Source organism: Boleophthalmus pectinirostris, unplaced genomic scaffold (genome assembly GCF_026225935.1).
Source record: "Boleophthalmus pectinirostris isolate CB_2022bp ecotype Guang Dong unplaced genomic scaffold, ASM2622593v1 HiC_scaffold_14, whole genome shotgun sequence".
In the NCBI taxonomy this organism is placed as follows: Eukaryota; Metazoa; Chordata; class Actinopteri; order Gobiiformes; family Gobiidae; genus Boleophthalmus; species Boleophthalmus pectinirostris.
In genome coordinates, this window is record NW_026571047.1 from 36,410,625 (window position 1) to 36,429,684 (window position 19,060).

Below are 19,060 nucleotides of genomic sequence, written 5' to 3' on the forward strand. Positions count from 1 at the left end.
AAATCTGAGCTCTTTCGAAGTTACATCCTGTCTCCTGGCCGGCCCTTCAGCCCCTATGTGGCCGCTAGCTAGGATCCACCGTAACACAATCCGAGAAATTACTAACTAGGATCCTCTGCCAAAGATCCAAAGGATTGTCCTGATTAACATATATCCTGAAATTCTAGAGTTCAGACTTTTTAATAGTATACATGAGTTGAACCAGTGCAGCTTTATATCTTGAACACTTCTACCTGACGTATGGTCCAAATACGCCGCCCGAAAGAATACTTTCCCATAAAGCATTGCGGCCAACATAATGCACCGCTTCTCAGTGTATAATAGTGCGCCGTCTACTGGGAAACGCCGGAAATGCAGGAAAAATAAAACATTAACAAGGTTTATTATTGTCATTTATTCAAGTTCGGCGAACCTGAATAAATACAAAATTTTATTCAAGTTCGCCGAACTTATAGTATAATTAAAGTAATTTATTCAGGTCGCGAACTGGAATAAATTACAATAATAAACCTTGTTACTGTTTATTTTCCTGCATTTCCCGCGTTTCCAGTAGATGGCGCACTATATTATACATTAAGGGAGGTGCATTATGTTGGCCGCAATCTTTATGGAAAGTATTCTTTTTGGGCGGCGTATTCAGACATGATGGAGGTAGAAGTGTTCAAGATATAAAGGGCATTGTCTCCTTTCAAATGGTGATAGTGCTAATCTGTAAGATATAATGTTAAAATTAATACCAATCATGTACAGCAGAGGTAGTCTCATTTTGGTAAATGCATACATGATAAGACACCGTGGAGTAGACACTGCTTTATTTAGTAATATGATCTTACCGCGCAGGGCTAATGTTCTCATGTGGTGTGTGGTGGAGCAGACCTCATTCACTCCTCATGCGTTCTGAAACTTCTGCGTCTCCAGAAGTTGCAGCGCGTAGTGTCAAATACGTTCTACATGAGCATAAATACGAGTGCAATGGAGCCGGTCCTCTTAACACGTCTGCCTCCTCTCCGCCCTTCAGTCATTTTTAGAGCCCTATATGGCCCTGAACCAAAAGTGCCCACCCCTGCACTAACACCACACACTCTACGGTTTAGTCCTGTTTAGTCCTGGTTTAGTCCTGGTTTTAGTTCAGCTAGAACCACCACACTTACCGTGGTGGGGGAGTTTGCTTACCCGAATGATCCTTGGAGCTATGCTGCTCAGGGCATCATGTCCCTGGTAGAGCATGGCAAACAGGTCCTAGGTGACGGGTTAGACTAAGAGCAGTTCATAAATCCCTATGAACAGAGGAATAACAAGGACTGTGATGTCGCCCGGTATGGCGCATCCGGGGCCCATCCTGGAGCCAGGCCTGGGGTTGGGGCTCAAAAGCGAGCGCCTGGTGGCCGGGCCTTTGCCCACGGGGCCCGGCCAGGCTCTGCCCGAAGGGATGATGTGGGCCCACCCTCCTGTGGACTGACCACCCGCAGAGGGTTTCATAGGGGTCGGATGCAAAACGAACTCGGCAGCAGTCGGGGTCAGGGGCCTCCGTGACTTAGTCCACAGGCACAGAACCTGACTGTAGGGACGTGGAATGTCGCCTCACTGGGGGGAAGGAGCCTGAGCTTGTGTGGGAGGTTGAGAGATACCGGCGAGATATAGTCGGGCTCATCTCCATGCACAGTTTGGGCTCTCATACCCAAATTCTTGTGTGTGTGTTGGAGTTCACCCTGGCTGGCTGGGGACTCGGAGGCGGACTCATCCATCACCCTGGTTGAAGTCACTGAGGTATTTGGCAAGCTCCTTTGTGGCAAGGCTCCAGGGGTGGATGAGATCCGTCCTGAGTACTTTAAGTCTCTGGATGTTGTGGGTCTTGGTTGACACGTCTCTGCAACATCGTGTGGTGGTCGGGGACAGTACCTCTGGACTGGCAAACTGGGGTGGTGGTCCCTCTGTTTAAGAAGGGGGATCGGAGGGTGTGTTCCAACTCCAGGGGAATCACACTCTTCAGCCTCCGTGGTCAGGTCTATTCCAGGGACTGAAGAGGAGAATCAGGCCGATAGTCGAACCTCGGATTCCAGGAGGAGCAGTGTGGTTTTTCGTCCTGGCCGTGGAACACTGGACCAGCTCTACACTCTCCATCTGGTGCTCGAGGTTCATGGGAGTTTGCCCGACCAGTCCACATGTGCTTTGTGGATCTGGAGAAGGCGTTCGACCGTGTCCCTCGTAGTGTCCTGTGGGGGGTGCTTCGGGAGTCTGGGGTCCGGGGCCCTTTACTAAGGGCTCTACATTGTCCATTTACGCAGGCATTCAAGGATGCACATATTATTTTCGGTCACTTAGCCAGAGCTTCGGTCAATTTGGTGCCTGGATGCTGCGCCTAAACAAAATGACTGAGGATCTGTTTATATTGTTTGTCAGATATGATTGTAAAACTCGAGTGGCAACAGAAAGCATGGCCCATTTAAAAGTCTGATATTACGTGACTCTTTGAGCTTCAAGCCGTGTTATAATGTTAACTTCAGCAGATAAAATAATGTGATATGGACTTTTTAAGTGACGTAATTTTTGTGTTTCAGGTGGATGCATACGGATTTATAACAGATGATCACAAGAAATATTCCAACTACTACTTTGAGCGTGTAGCCAATACTGGAGTAATTTTCTGTCGCAAACCACAACTACAACTTGGAGAGGAAGCTGTGGAGGAGACTACACGACCTGGGCATCATAAACCTGTACCTGGGAGAACCGCAAGAGCCCGAAACGACACAGGGACCCCCGAAGGAAGCACAGAAACCCCCGAAGGAAGCACAGAACCCCCCGAAGGAAGCACAGAAACCCCCGAAGGAAGCACAGGACCCCCCGAAGGAAGCACAGAAAACAAACACAACCCAAACCTGATGCGGCCGGTGCAGCTCAGGTCCTGACTGGACCGTGTCTCGTGTTTCGTGTTTCGTGTCTCGTGTTTCGTGTTTCGTGTTTCGTGTCTCATGTTTCGTGTCTCGTGTTTCGTGTTTATTAAGTTAATATTTAAATTTAAGCCATGTTATAATGTTGTTATCTCCTCAAAAACAGACCTGGAGTTGTGTTTTGTTTCATTCACATGTTTAAGAAACTTTTTATTATTAGTCTGTCTACATCTCCAAAGCTCAAAATGCTCTGTTCCACCCTGTGATGTCATCTTGTGTAACAGCTATTTATTTATTTATTTATTATACCTGAATTAAACTTATTTACTCTACAATACACTAGAACAACCATCAGTTTTAGCTTTTTCTAAACAGAATTTCGTTTTGCCTTTTGATTTGCTGAGACTGTCTAAAATTAAGAAGTTTAAAAAACACACACTTCCTGTATCACATCATGACATCACAAGGTGGAACAGAGTGTTTACAGTTTGAGAGCAGAACTCAGCCTGGATCTGTGTAAAACTAAACTGTGTGAACACTGAGATCATCAGATAATATTTTCTAAATAAAATGAGTCTGAAACCAAACCTGGGAGGAGTTGAACGTTTTAATTAAAGGTTTTATTTGTTCATTTGATCCTTCGGCTGAATTCCTCACATCGCTGTTCCAGTTTCTCTGTCAACTCAACTTCAGCTCTGACGCACTTTAAAAAGAACAAACACTGACAAACTCATGAAGAGGTACAAAGTCAACCCTCAAAGAGAGAAAAATATATATATTTGTATATATGTGTGTGTGTGTATATGTATTTATTTATATGTGAGAATATGTGTGTAAACTTATGGTAAAAAAAAGACGTCAACACATTTTTTTTCCAGCAGAGACGCTGAGTTTCTTTAACACGAGTTTTACTGCTGCAGGTTTAAACCTCGAGGCAGAGGTGGGACTTGCGATTCGTGACCTGGACTCAAGTCAGACCTGAAGCATTATTTTTAGGACTTGAGGCTTGACTTGATAAAATGGACTAAGACTTGGGACTCGACTTGGACTTGAAGGTCAGTGACTTGGGACTTGATCTCTGTATTTTCTAAAAAATGTTTTTAGAAAATACTTTTTTCTTTACTGTTGATAAATGTGGAGCTGAATTTACCAGGAACAAACTGGAACATGTCCCTCTCACTTCTCCGTTACTTTGGATGAAACTGAAGTACTGCGATACTCAAAAGTACTACAGTAATATACAGGACAATGCAGTAAAACAGAGTGAACTACACAGAACATGATCCTTCCCTTTCAGTGCAGACGACACGACAAAATATTTGATTAAATTAAGCACTTTTAAATCTTAATTCTTTCTGTTCTGACCGTAAAGATTCACACTGAAATCTTGTCAAGACGTTTAAAAAGGAAAGATTGGTTCCCTCAAAAAACAAATTTTACTAAAAGTGATATTCTTGAAATTTTTCAAAATGCATATGAAGACGCTCCCTATCAAAAAATAATTTCAAAGTTATACATGAGTCTTCAAAATCTAGAGAACTATGATACTCTTTATATAAAGACAAGACGGGAAGTAGAGGGAAACATAATTCTTACAACTGAGGACTGGGACAGAATCTGTACACAGCAGAGGTGGGTAACAAGCGCCCCCTGCTGGAGGGAGTTCTGTTGAAAAAATGTAACTCGATATTTCTGTTCACCATCGCAAACATCTGAATATTCTGATCAGAGCAGCTGCTGGAGGTTATGTGTTCAAGTACAAGCTAAACATTTTCATATTTTTTGGAGTTGGGTCCAGTCAAGTGGTAACGGAGGGAAACAGGGGCAGATTTTTGACATTCAAATGTCTCTTATTCAGAAACTAGAGGAACTATTGAAATAAGTAAAGTATCAGAATGTAGGAAAGAGTTACACTCCAACAGGGTCAAGTTAAACCTGTGATATTCTTTCAAGTTGTTGACAAAAAATGTAAAAACTCATGTCGGTAACGGAGGGAATGAAATATGCAGCACTTTTTGGTCAATAAATCCAAACAGTGATAACTCTTGGTTCTCACTTACAATATCCTTAACAAACTGGTTTGAATATTTGCTTCATATAGTTTTCTACCATATGGTACAAGATTAGGTTGAAAAACCTCTTACTTTTTGACTCATGAGATTTTTTATTAAGAAAGTTCATGGTAACGGAGGGAAAAGTAACAGAGGGAAAATTGTTCAAACAAGTAGAAGGTGCAGGATTTTACATCATTTATCAACTTTTTTCTTCTGAAAACTTTAATATTACTTCAAAATGAAAGGTCCAAACGAGGTCCAAATCAGGTCTAAACCAGGTCTAAACCAGGTCTAAACCAGGTCTAAACCAGATCTAAACCAGGTCTAAACCAGGTCTAAACCAGATCTAAACCAGGTCTAAACCAGGTCTAAACCAGATCTAAACCAGGTCTAAACCAGGTCTAAACCAGGTCTAAAACCAGATCTAAACCAGGTCTAAACTAGATCTAAACCAGGTCTAAACCAGGTCTAAAACCAGATCTAAACCAGATCTAAACCAGGTCTAAACCAGATCTAAACCAGGTCTAAACCAGGTCTAAAACCAGATCTAAACCAGGTCTAAAACCAGATCTAAACCAGGTCTAAACCAGGTCTAAAACCAGGTCTAAACCAGGTCTAAACCAGGTCTAAACCAGGACTACACCAAGACTAAACCAGGACTAATAATACTATAATAATTAAATAATAAAAAAAAAAATCCTGTCCCTTCATCAACAGTTCAAAGATGGAATAACACAAGATATGATGAAAAACATCCATTTATTTACATGATTTTTGGGTCTGTGAAATTTGGGAAATAATTTTTGTTCCATGTTTCACACATGGTCTGTTTAAAACATATGGAACTTTAGAACCAAAAATGGAACAGAAAAAAGGTCAACAGTTTGATAAACTAGAGAACATATGTATCTGTTCAATACACTTTTATATCAGACGTGTTGACTTGAGTTTTTGGCCTTGTTGTTTACTTCTGCTTGACCGGGCCCTGCTGTCCCTCTGTGGCTTCATTTGGGAGACGAGTTCATGGGACACTGGAGGTGGTCTTTAAAAGGAAGATACAATATAATTTAAAAATAATGTATTTTGGAGATTTAGTTTTATTGCACCTTTCTAAAGCAGATTTATACTTCATGAGAGTTTTACTGGTGGCTGCCAAAACAGGAATAACTTGAAAATGTCTTAGACAGGAAACACCTACAATAAATGAATGGACTGATTTGATCTATACTTTTTTTTAAAAAGGAAAGGATTACATTTAAAATGAAGCTACAGAGTGAGATATATTTGAAAACTATTGGTCAAAATGGTTGAGGTATGTAACGACAAAAAGACCCGACTTTGTATGACGTAGTTAAGTCTTTATATCTGCCCCCACTGTCTTGTTTTGTTTTGTTCTTTCTGTTTGAATGTTGTCGATTTTTAATGTGTGTCTTTATACAAGATGAAAATCCAATAAAAAGTGAATGACAAAAAATAAAAAGGAAAGATTAGCATTTCTACAACTCTTAAAATACTCATGTATAAATATATCATTAAATTCATATAAATTGCAAAAATTTAATCTATATTTGGTACTTTTTTGGTTTAAAGACTTGAAATGACTTGAAGCTCAAAGCAGGCGACATGGACTTGACTTGGACTTATGGGTCGGTGACTCTAGACTCGACTTGGACTTGACTTGGGCTTGGACTCAGACTTGAGACTTACTTGGGATTTGCAAAACAAAGACTTGGTTGCACCTTTGCCTCGAGGGCAAAACTGCACCGGCCAAACTTCCAATTAGAACAGAAAGGAGGAGCTCGGTGCCTTTTTCCTCTGAGCGTCTTTACAGGACACAGAGCTCCACGGTAAAGCTGTTGTCGTTGCGCCCCCTGGAGGTCAGAGGAAAGAGTGCAAGAGAGAAACTGCAGTAAAAGCACAGGCAAACTCTTATAGGCGAGTTTCATTGTTGACAAAAGCGTGCGTTGCATGCTGGGAATTATTTTGGTCAGTGGCAAGAAACACTAATTCAACATGACGGACGGAGCGAGAAAGCACGTAAAGGGTATTGATCCCGGTTATTTATCCACTCTAACGGCAGAGGACCCAAGACCATTTGACCAGAAATTGGTCATAAACATCGACAAACGACAAATCACCCTTTTCAACCCGACAAAAGGTGGAACAAACCAAATTTCTGGTCAGAATCACCAACTACCTGGACAAATATTCACTTGGGCGATATCCACAATGACTTGGTGGAAACTCCTGGGCCATTCACAGCAGAAAAGATGAAAACCTCCAAGAGTCTCGATGTGTTGTTGAACTTGTTGGAGTCCACGGTTTGTTAGGATCTTCTACGTTTGCTCTGCGGATGTTTGAAAGTCGTTTAATTCACCGTTAGTGGTTCTTTTCACTCAGAATATGAAAAAGACATTTTCCTTCTTCCGTGTTTCTATTTGTGCGTCTGATAATGCAGCAGGAATTTACCATTATCAGGGGTAAATACTCGAGGTTACACACTGTGTTTGACGCTACCGTGTTTCTTGCCTCCGACCAAAATATTTCCCAGCAGCAACACGGGCTTTTAATAACAATGAAACTCGCTTATTTCTCGTCCCTGATTGTGCCCAAGTCGCCCGCTGGATCAGGACGGCGCCTGCTGAGACTCCCTGCCACCTTTTATCTTTGAAATATTTTAACCATTGTGGCCACTTTATCATTTTATCTGTGGGTTTTTCATTTGTTTTAAACTTTTGTTATTAATAAATTATTGTTTTTTTTTTTTGTCTTTTTAACAGTTCACCTCTTTTTTGGTCACACCTCGTCGCTCTCACTGTTAATTTAACAGTTTCATTATATTTTAAGTCGACTTTTTCCACCACATACATTTATTTTAATAATCCACAAACCGTGACTTGGACTAGAGTCAGACTTGAGTCACTATTTTTAGGCCTTGAGACTTGACTTGATAAAATGGACTAAGACTCGGGACTTGACTCGGACTTGAGAAGCACTTTTAAATCTTAATTATTTCTATTCAGACCGTAATGATTCACGCCAAGATCTTAACAAAAGTGAAAAAATGCACAGCACATTCAAATGGCTGATGTCCAAACGCTTATTTAATTTTAAAATAACGTTTCGGCAAAAAAAAAAAAAAAAAAGTCTTTGTCTGATATTTTTCTTGCTTTGCTGTGGTTAAAGAAATGAATAAAAGGAGAAAGGACAGGCATCTTTATTTTTTATTTTTTTATTATATGTCAAAATTTAACCAAAAATATAAAATGTGTGCAAATAAATTAATGGAAATAAAATGTAGTGTAACATCAGAATAAGTGGAGCAGTGTTAATTCTTTACGTATTTGTCTGAACACAATTTGGCAATAGTTAAATAAATAATGTAACGGTACAATAAAATATCGTCAATAATTAAGATGTTCGAATAACTTTGTCTCTTCACATCTCCGAAGCTCACGATGCCCCGTTCCACCTTGTGATGTCACAAAGCTGGAGTTTTCAAGTTAACGGCTTCATTTTACCAGCATTACCGCATGACATCACAAGGTGGAGCAGAGCGTTTTCAGTTTGAGGGAAGAACTTATGTGAATGAAACAAAACACAACTCCAGGTCTGTTTGTGATGAGGAAACATTAGAACATAAATATGAAAATAGCTTAATATGGATCTGTTAACATCAGCAACACATCATCTCCTGCCTCCGTCTGCGCAGCGCAGGTGAGTCTGGTCCTCTCTGCGTCTGCGTGAGTCTGCGGGTGAGTCTGGTCCGTCTGCGCGGGTGAGTCTGGGTCCGTCTGCGCGGTGAGTCTGGGTCCGTCTGCGGGGTGAGTCTGGGTCCGTCTGCGCGGGTGAGTCTGGGTCCGTCTGCGCGGGTGAGTCTGGGTCCGTCTGCGCGGGTGAGTCTGGGTCCGTCTGCGCGGGTGAGTCTGGGTCCGTCTGCGCAGGTGAGTCTGGTCCGTCTGCGCAGGTGAGTCTGGGTCCGTCTGCGCAGGTTGATTGATTGATTGATTGCATTTATGTAGCGCCTTTCAAGATCCCAAAGCACTTTACAGTTCATATTCAGTCACTCCACACTCAGTGGTGTAAACTACTACTGTAGCCACAGCTGCCCTGGGGCAGACTGACGGAAGCGAGGCTGCCAATCTGCGCCATCGGCCCCTCTGACCACCACCATCACTCACGCTCACACCACTTTCATACCAGGTAATGTGGGTGAAGTGTCTTGCCTAAGGACACAACAACAGTTTTTTGCCACTGGCTCCACTGTGGCTCCTGTTGTTCCCAGTGTCTCCATCCAAGTCCTGCCCAGGCCCAGACCTGCTGAGCTTCTGAGATCTGACAGGATCAGGCTTTGAAAAGCTGGTATGGCCACCAGGTGAGTCTGGATTTTGAGTCTGACTGTGCAGGTGAGTCCAGAGTAGGGATGGGCATGATTAATCGATTAATCGATAATTGATCATTAAGAATTTCATCGATTACATAAATTTTAATTGTCAAACTGAATGTATGTTGCTGTGTGTGTCGTGACCAAACAGGTGTGTACATGTGTCTCTGCATCAGAAGGAGCGAGACACAAACAGTGGGTCAGTCTGTAACGAACCGAAGCACAAATGTGGATTTAACCAGGATTTGTACAAGAAATTCCACACTTTCTGTTGCGTTGGGACAAGTGTGAGTCCATGTGCACAGTGTATAAAGCAGCACATATGTTTCTGTGTCCAGTGGGAAAAAGTTTTGTCAGGTGAGAATCGAAGACGAGGCCCCGCCCCCCTCCCCCCGTACGCTGTCCTGGTTTTGACAAACACAAATCTGGTCACACTGACCTGTATTCACCTGAGTCATGTCTTTTAATCCAACACAAGTTGAACCACATCAGCGACACAAGAGCTGGAGTTTTATCTTCACTTAGTTTATGTAAATTAGTGATGTGGTTTTAAGTTTTGTTTCTGTGAGATTTGAACAAAACTGAATTAAACACATTATAATGTCAAACAGCTGATGTGGCTCTAGAGTCGTTATGTTTATATGTCGTAAAGTTGAATTTATTTATGCAGATTAGTGCAGATAGTAATAATAATGATGATCATTTTAATATAAAAACGTTAATGATTAATCGATAATCGATCGTTAATTCTTCTGACGATCGATTAAGAAAATTTCTTTGAATGCCCGTCCCTAGTCTAGAGTCTGTCTGCGCAGGTGAGTCTGGGTCTGCGCAGGTGAGTCTGGGTCTGCGCAGGTGAGTCTGGTTCTGTCTGCGCAGGTGAGTCCGGGTCTGCGCAGGTGAGTCTGGTTCTGTCTGCGCAGGTGAGTCCGGGTCTGCGCAGGTGAGTCTGGTTCTGTCTGGTGAGTCTGGGTCTGCGCAGGTGAGTCTGCGCAGGTGAGTCCGGGTCTGCGCAGGTGAGTCCGGGTCTGCGCAGGTGAGTCCGGGTCTGCGCAGGTGAGTCTGGTTCTGTCTGCGCCGCGTTCTCCATGGAGATGTCATTGCTTTGTATGAAATGTTTCACAGGATGACATTAAAACTTTCTATCTCCATGGAGACCAAACCAAAACCAACCAAACCAGGTCAGATCTGTGGAGAGGCGACCCCGCTCACAGTCACAATATCTGTTTTTCTAGGTATTTTTGAGCTATAAAACCACCTGTAATTGAATAAATGTAAAGTAAAAGCTGTTTAATGTCACACTGTGGAACATCTCCATGGAGAAAAACATTTGGGCAACACTTTTGTCAGTCCAAGTAGAGTGTAGCGATACGGAAAAGCCGGCCCTCGTGAGCGTGAGATCACGTTCTCTGAACACCAGCAGTTTCACAGTTCTATTGCTTCTCAGTTTCAGGTGAAGTGAACACTGTGTGAACCAAAGCCTTCAAATAAATTAAATTAAAAAATAAAAATACACATATAAAAATTACATTCATGATGCTTGTCAGTAAAATCCCACATAAATACTTTTCCAAATGTTAGAGTCTTAGTTAGGTTTCTGTGCTTCCTTCGGGGGGGTTCTGTTCTTCCTTCGAGGGGTTCTGTGCTTCTTCCTTCGGGGGTTCTGTTGCTTCCTTCGAGGGGTTCTGTGCTTCCTTCGGGGGTTCTGTGCTTCTTCTTCCTTCGAGGGGTTCTGTTCTTCCTTCGAGGGGTTCTGTTCTTCCTTCGGAGGGGTTCTGTGTTCTTCCTTCGAGGGTTTCTGTGTCGTTTTGGGCTCTCGCGGTTCTCCCAGGTACAGGTTAATGATGCCCAGGTCGTGTAGTCTCCTCCACAGCTTCCTCTCCATGTCGTAGTCGTGGTTTGTGAAGAAGACCATGTCAGTCTTGGCTTCGCGCTCGTAGTAGTAGGTGGAGTATTTGCTGTAGTCGTCTGTTACAAATCCGTACGCATTCACCTGAAAAGAAAGATGAACAACCAAAACGTTTTTTTAAATTCAACATACTGAATCAGGAACGACAAAAACACACAATCAGCACAAACAATATTCATAAAAACATAAAAAACAGAGGAGACTGATAATGACCATGTTTATATGATCTTTTTAAATTCTGAATTAATTGTTCAGAATTAAAGGTTTACGTGGAAAACTCGTTAAATCGTCTTTATTTAATTCCGCTCAGCGTCTGGGGGTGAGGAAGTTTCTGATTGGACAGAGACACGAACGTATTTACGTCGACCAGAAGAAAACACACACTTCAGCTGCTACCGGCTTTTCTCTCATCTCGGTTTGTCGTTACTAGTGATGTCGAGATGAAGCCCCACGAAGCACTGAAGCCTTCCAGCCGTTTGCTCGACTTTTGAGCCGATGCTTCAAGGTGCTTCATTTGCTCCACTGCACCATCAAGACGCCAAAAAAATGTATAACAGGCAGAGTGAAAATAGAACAACAACATGATCATTGTGGTTCTGATGGAAAGATTTATACTAAATAAATGAACGATTAAATATTTGAATGTTTCTGATTTCAACATAAAGTGTGAGTGTATTAAACTGGAGTCTGTGTTCATGATATGAAGGTCGGGTTAAAAGAAAAAGTACGAACAAATTACTACTACAATTAGTTACTTCTTTATGTCTGTGCTTATGCCACAATATGGACGGCAAAATAGGGTCATTTTATTCATTTTTATATAAAAATATCAATTTCTCCACAGTATTTGGACTCAGACGGTTTCTTTTTTACAGAGAATTTCCCCTGCTTTTGAAAAGAAAACCTTTCACAGCGCACAGATGAAACAGGCGTGCAGAGAAAAGCCACTTCCTGCTTAAATCTTAAATAGATTCTACCTCACAATAACCCAAACCACAAAATGTTTTGGGGGAATCCGTTGCGTTTCTTTGGCCCTTATGTTTCGAATCGCGCCAAATCCGCGAACCACTTCCTGAAGCAGTCACGTGGTACGAGTGGTTCACGAGGCTTCGAACGTCACCTCATATGTCACAGATTCAAACCTCGATCATGGATCTATTAAAATAACTGGATACAGTATTTCTGCTTGTAGCTGCCTCGAGTTGACGTAGTGACACTCACTGGTTCTACAGTGGAAAAAATCCCATGGGCCGAGAGAAGATTTTTTACATAGAGGCGATGTGATCACAAACTGCTCGTGTTTGTCTGACAGGGACCTACAACTTTCAAAAATGTCAGATTTTGTAGCAATTTTTACTTATTTTTAGATCATACACTTTTTCTCTGCTCAAAATCCTTCAGTTGTCTTAAAAAATTCTTTATATTCGTTTGCTCCGGCTCCGCTCTGGCTCCTCTCGCTCCGATTGGTCAAAGCGATCACGTGATACACGAGCCCGCGCTCCGTGCGTGCGTTCACGTGCATTTGCGTGTGCCCACGGGAGAAAAGACTCTACTGCACATGCTCGGTCGGCCCACAGACACCGGAAGAACCTCGCTGGGCTAAAGATGAATCTGGAATCATGCTCCATTGAGCTCTGCCCATTGACTTGAACAGACGGCCACTTTGGAACCTGGGGGTTTGGCCTCAATACGCGCTTCACCAAAGACTTCCTGGATTTACTCGACACACGTTTTCGAAGCCTCGACAGATCTCGTAACATCACTAGTCGTTACGCCACGGACACAAACACGATCCAGACTTTTTTTTTTGTCATTATCATTGTTCTGATGATAATTGCGAAGCAGCTGGAGGATTCTCTCATCACACCTTACGTCTGTCGGCTGATGAGGAGAAGGAGGAAGAAGACAAAGTGAGTGTGAGGCTGCTCGACCTCAGCCCACCCCCACATCCCGCTCACCAATCCAAAGAGACGTGGATCAAAGTCCCAAGACAGGACTGGTGGAGCCGGATCGAAGGGCGACACAACGAGCAAGAACCACCGGGATTATTTTTAACAAGAATAAACGTGAAACATGATCCAGGAAGAAATTAATTCGGCTTTAAAATCTGGAATAAACCACACACTTACTTCGAATCATTTTCATTAAGTGTTTACGTGGTCTTTTTAAAACGAGATTAATTTTTATTCCGAGTTAAATTATTTTCATTCTGAATTAAAGCTCTCATGTAAATGTGGGAGCTGATAAATTATAGATATTATACATGAATTAAAGCTGCATTGTGTAACTTTTCTGGTGGAGGGTCCGTCAAACGCTTTTCTTCACGGTGATGTTAATGCTTTTTTTCGAGGCATTTGTGAGCAATAAAATCACCTGTGATTGAATAAATGTGAAGTCGAGCTGTTTAAAGTCACGCCGTGGAACATTCCAGGCAGAGCGACGACGTATCCATAGAAACGAGCAGGTGACGGAGCCCAGACCGAAAAGTGACACGGCGCACGTTTACATTTTGTGTCATTTTGGAGCGTGTACCTTGTCGCAGAGCTGCAGAGCCAGGAACATCGTGAAGGCTCCGTTTGTGGGTCTGAAGATCGACCAGTCTATTGTGTCCAGGGTCTCGGACTTCAGGAACCTGAGGGCCAGAGATCACGGGTCAGAGGTCAGAGGTCAGAGGTGACAGGTCAGACTCTGTTTTGAGTTTTACAGAAATAATCAGTGACCTGTTTTTGACGTGTCTCAGGAAATCCATGTGCAGAACGTAGAAGCGCGACTCGTTGAACCGACCCGAGTAGTACGTCCAGGGCCTGAAACAGAGACCAGGACTGAACCAGGACTGAACCAGGACTGAACCAGGTCTAAACCAGGTCTAAACCAGGACTAAAACAGGACTAAAGCAGGTCTAAACCAGAACTGACCCAAGACTAAACCAGGACTGAACCAGGACTAAACCAGGACTGAACCAGGTCTAAATCAGAACTTACCCAGGACTAAACCAGGACTAAACCAGGTCTAAATCAGAACTTACCCAGGACTAAACCAGGACTAAATCAGGACTAAATCAGGACCAAACCATGACTAAACAAGATCTAAACCAGGACTAAATCAGGACTGAACCAGGACTGAACCAATGACTGAACCAGGACTAAACCAGGACTAAACCAGGACTGAACCAGGACTAAACCAGCTCTTTTCTCTTTACTCCAGTCGAGACTGACATTCCCAGCGCTGAAATTACCGTGTCTTTCGGACTATGAGATGTTTAATTTCCTCAGAGGAGGACAGTGCGTCTGTGCGTCTGCCGATCGCTCTGTGACTCACCGGGATCCGTCAAATAGATCGAAGGAAGAGTTTGTGATTCTCTGTCGTTTGTAAAGTCCAACCAGCCAGTCCATGTCCCTCATGCCCTCGGGGATCAGCACGTACTTTATACCCTGAAACGACAAGAGAGCATAGAACCAGGACCGGACCAGGACCAGTACTGGACCAGGACCAGTACTGGACCAGGACCAGTACTGGACCAGGACCGGACCAGGACCTGACCAGGACCAGTACTGGACCAGGACCGGACCAGGACCAGTACTGGACCAGGACCGGACCAGGACCAGTACTGAACCAGGACCGGACCAGGACCAGGACCGGACCAGGACCGGACCAGGACCAGTACTGAACCAGGACTGGACCAGGACTGGACCAGGACCAGTACTGGACCAGGACTGGACCAGGGCCTGACCAGTACTAGACCAGGACTAAACCAGGACTAAACCAGTACTAGACCAGGACTAAACCAGGACTAAACCAGGACTAAATCAGGACTCTACCAGGACTCGACCAGGACTCGACCAGGACTAGACCAGGACTAGACCAGGACTCGACCAGGACTAGACCAGGACTGAAAAAAGATTAAACCAGGACAGAACAAGAACTAAACGTGGTCTAAACCAGCACTGACTAAACAAGACTAGGACAAGACTAGGAATAAACCATGACTAGAACGGAACCAAGACTAAATCCAAGACTAAACCAGAACTAAACCAAGCCAGGACTGGACCAAGACTAAATTCTGAAGTATTATGAAGTTTTTTTTCTTGATCGGGTTAACAATGACAATCTCAAACAGGGTTTACAACTAAAGTGGGTCTTAACCAGGACTAAACCAGGACTAAACCAGGACTAAACCAGGACTGGACCAGGACTGGACCAGGACTGGACCAGGACTGGACTCTGATTAAGACCAGGACCTGATTAAACCAGGATAGAACAAGGACTAACTGAGGTCTAAACCAACACTGACTGAGGACTAAACAAGACTAGGACTAGACTAAGATTAGACCATGACTAGAACAAAACCAAGACTAAATCCAGCACTAAACCAGGTCTGAACCAGGACTAAACCAAGCCGGGACTAGACCAAAACTAAAACATTATTATGAAGTTTGTGTTTTCTTGGTCGGGTTAATGACGACAATCTAAACCAGGGTTTACGACTAAAGTGGGTCTTAACCAGGACTAGACCAGGACTAGACCCAGGACTAAACCAAGACTAAACCTGGGACTGGGCCAAGACTAGACCAGGACCGAATTAAGATTAAACCAGGACAGAACAAGGACTCACCCAGGACTAAACGAGGTCTAAACCAACACTGACTAAGGACTAAACAAGACCAGGACTAGACTAGGATTAGACCACGACTGGAACGGAACCAAGACTAAATCCAGCACTAAACCAGGACTAAACCCAGGACTAAACCCAGGACTAAACCAGGACTAAACCAGGACTAAACCCAGGACTAAAATCAGGACTAAACCAGGACTGAACCCGGACATTATTACGAAGTTTGTTTTCTTGGTCGGGTTAATGACGACAATCTAAACCAGGGTTTACGACTAAAGTGGGTCTTGACCAGGACTAGACCAGGACTAGACCAGGACTAGACCAGGACTAGACCAGGACTAGACCAGCCGCACCTGATCATGTGGAGCTGCTGTGTACTTGTACTGCTTGAGGTTAAATTCAGACGCGAAGATGGAGAAAGACGTGTGAACGTAGACGTCCGTCCTTCTGCCCACGTCCTCCTCGAAGCCTCTGATCACCGCCCCGTTCACCCTGGAGACCAAAACAAAACAAAAAACACCATTAAACGGACCGAGTGACGCTTTGTTCTGATCTGTGTTCCCGTGTCGTTTCCTCGTCACAAACGGACCGGGAGTTGAGTTTTGTTTCATTCTCACGTGTTTAACGCACAAACCTGCAGATTAAGGCTGAGTTCTGTTGACGTGGGCAATTATTTTTTTATACAGAAAATATTGTGGAGGGCTGTTCCAAAATGCTTAACTCAATTCTCCATCCATCCATTTTCTTTTGCTTATCCAGGGTCAGGTCTCAGGGGCAGCAGTCTGAGCGGGGACTCCCAGACTTCCCTCACCCCAGACACTTCCTCCAGCTCCTCCAGGGGGACCTTGAAGTGTTCCCAGGCCAGTCCAGAGACATAGTCCCTCCAGTGTGTCCTGGGTCTTCCCCGGGGCCTCCTCCCAGTGGGACATGAACACCTCCAGAGGGAGACGCCCAGGAGACATCAGAACAGACGTCCTCCCCTCAGACGCTCCTCTCCACGTGGAGGAGCAGCGACTCTAATCTGAGCTCCTCCTGTGTGACTGAGCTCCTCACTCTGCACCCACACACCCTGTGGAGGAAACTCATTTGTGTCGCTTGTATCAGGATCTGGTCCTTTCGGTCATTACCCAGAGCTCACGACCAGAGGTGAGGGGAGGAACAGAGACTGACGCTAAATCGAGAGTTTCACCTTTCGGCTCAGCTCCTCTTCACCACAACGGTCCGATACAGCGACTGCATCACTGCCGACTCATTTCTGCAGAATATTAATTGTATTTCTTCATAAAAAGCAGTAAATATCATTGTTTAGACGAGCTGCTCTGACTGGGAAGAGTTTATGTTCTTACTAAAGCAATAAAAAAGTGAGGCTGCTTTACAAAAAATGTCATAAAAAACACCTCTAAAATAAAAGCAATGCAGCTTTAGACTTAGACTTTTAGCTTTAAACTTATAAAATATGTTTATTTTGTCATTCCAAATGATCTTAAAGGGGCCGCTCAGAGTCAAATCCGCTCTAGCAGCTCTCGTTCTGATTGGTCCAAACGCTCCAGGCCGTTCACGTTACAGACGTCACACGGGTGGGAGGAGCTCGCCAAGATGGAGGAAGTAAATGTGGAAGAGAACATTTTTTTGGGCCCATGCGTCGTTGAGCACAGACCACAGCGCCGTCTTGGGTTCAACTTCAGATTTGATTCTAGTTCTTTGCTTGGAATGCGCTGAACTCACCCGGTTTTGTGTTTCAGAGCCTCGATCTGATTGGCCGTTCCTTCGCACTTCTTCTCTCACACTGAAAACATCTGACGATGACATGTGGCGATGCAGGAAGTGCTCTACTGTGTTTTTAAAGTCCATACTCCTTCACTAGAATCGTCTGGATCATTTCAGCTCTGGAATCACCAAATCTCTGCTGAGCCAAAGGTAAAAAGAGGTGAAAACTACTGTTGCTGCTTGTTGACGTCAGCAGGTGGAGCAGAGCATTTTGAGCTTTAGACAAATAACAAAGAGTTTCTCCAAAATTAAAAGAAACAAAACACAACTCCAGACATGTATTTGACAAAGAAACATTATAACATGGCATAAGCTCATAAAAGTCATTTGTGTAATATTGGACTTTTAAACAAACATGCGTAAAGTCATTGTTCTGTAGAGAATAAAGCACAAGTGGAAATGCCATTGTGAAAATCTCATTGTGGGATTAGAGTCTCTGCTGTGGGATTAGGAAGGATCACAATATATGACCTTTTTGTTTTAGAGATTTGTTTTTAAATTTTTTTTGTTTTGAAGATTTCACAAACCTGATCAGCCTGTTAAAAACACAAACACATGAGACTGAACCAGGACTGAACCAGGACTTAATCTGACCTTCAGGTTTTGTTCTGTTCACTTCTCTGTCCCTGTAGAACATCAAACTAAGGCCCGCGGGCCGACTCTGGCCCTTCACGCCGCTTTGACCTTGACATTTGCTGACACATATGATGCACAAAGTCTGTAGCATCTCAAATGTCTGTAGCTGTCTCCCACGCTGAGCAGTTTTTGAAATTTTGTTTTTTGTGCTCAGTTTTTAACATCAGAGGGGATTTAAACAACTAAAAAGCAAAACATGAGCAGCCCAAAGGACACACGGAAACAACTGCTGGGTGAAATGAGCTGTTTGTTTTGTTCCTGTATCCATGAAGATCATGGAAGAGGCAAACTAAGACTGAAATGAATCACCATATCAGGAATGATTTGCATCCAGACACTTGTTTCTGTGTCCGTAAATCTTCTCTCTCCACACAGCTTTGAGCACATTTCTTTACATTTTACAGAAAGAAAACTTAAAACCACATGGCTAATTTGCATAAAGTGAGCGCTCAAAAAAACAGTTCGCTATTTTGCGCTGATGCGATTCAGCTTCTGTCGGACTAAAGGACACGACTCAGTGGAATATGAGTGTTCTCTCTGTGACAGAGGGGTGTTCTGCTGATGGTGAGTCTGTTCTGTGTTTCTGTCGTGTTTGGAGATGGTTCATGTGAAACTTTTTCAGAGATTAGACGTGTGCAGGTCGTACACACAGACACACGTTTATATGAATGGACATATTTTATGTTATTTTCAGACCAAGGGTTTGTTTTCATACCTGACAGTTTCGACTGCTCACTAGCGTCTTCCTCAGAGTCTCGTGATGTTGCTGTGTCGTGTCGCTCAGCTGATTTAAACAGGTTTTGGTGC

The 19,060-nt window shown here is 43.5% G+C and overlaps 1 protein-coding gene and 1 pseudogene across 1 annotated transcript in view; one reads left to right on the plus strand and one right to left on the minus strand.

The window, feature by feature from the left end:
* The window catches only part of LOC129407826 (alpha-N-acetylgalactosaminide alpha-2,6-sialyltransferase 1-like), a 20,936-nt pseudogene extending 18,053 nt beyond the window's left edge, over positions 1-2,883 (plus strand).
* Positions 2,884-10,914: 8,031 nt separating this feature from the next.
* LOC129407827 (alpha-N-acetylgalactosaminide alpha-2,6-sialyltransferase 1-like) overlaps positions 10,915-19,060 on the minus strand; it is a 162,235-nt gene continuing 154,089 nt past the window's right edge. Inside the window, exons 5-9 of the mRNA XM_055149965.1 lie at positions 16,204-16,342; positions 14,557-14,669; positions 13,959-14,042; positions 13,771-13,870; positions 10,915-11,322 (exon numbers count right to left, since the gene is read on the minus strand). Of these exons, the coding sequence (XP_055005940.1) occupies positions 10,915-11,322; positions 13,771-13,870; positions 13,959-14,042; positions 14,557-14,669; positions 16,204-16,342 (844 nt within the window). The remainder of the gene's footprint in view (positions 11,323-13,770; positions 13,871-13,958; positions 14,043-14,556; positions 14,670-16,203; positions 16,343-19,060) is intronic.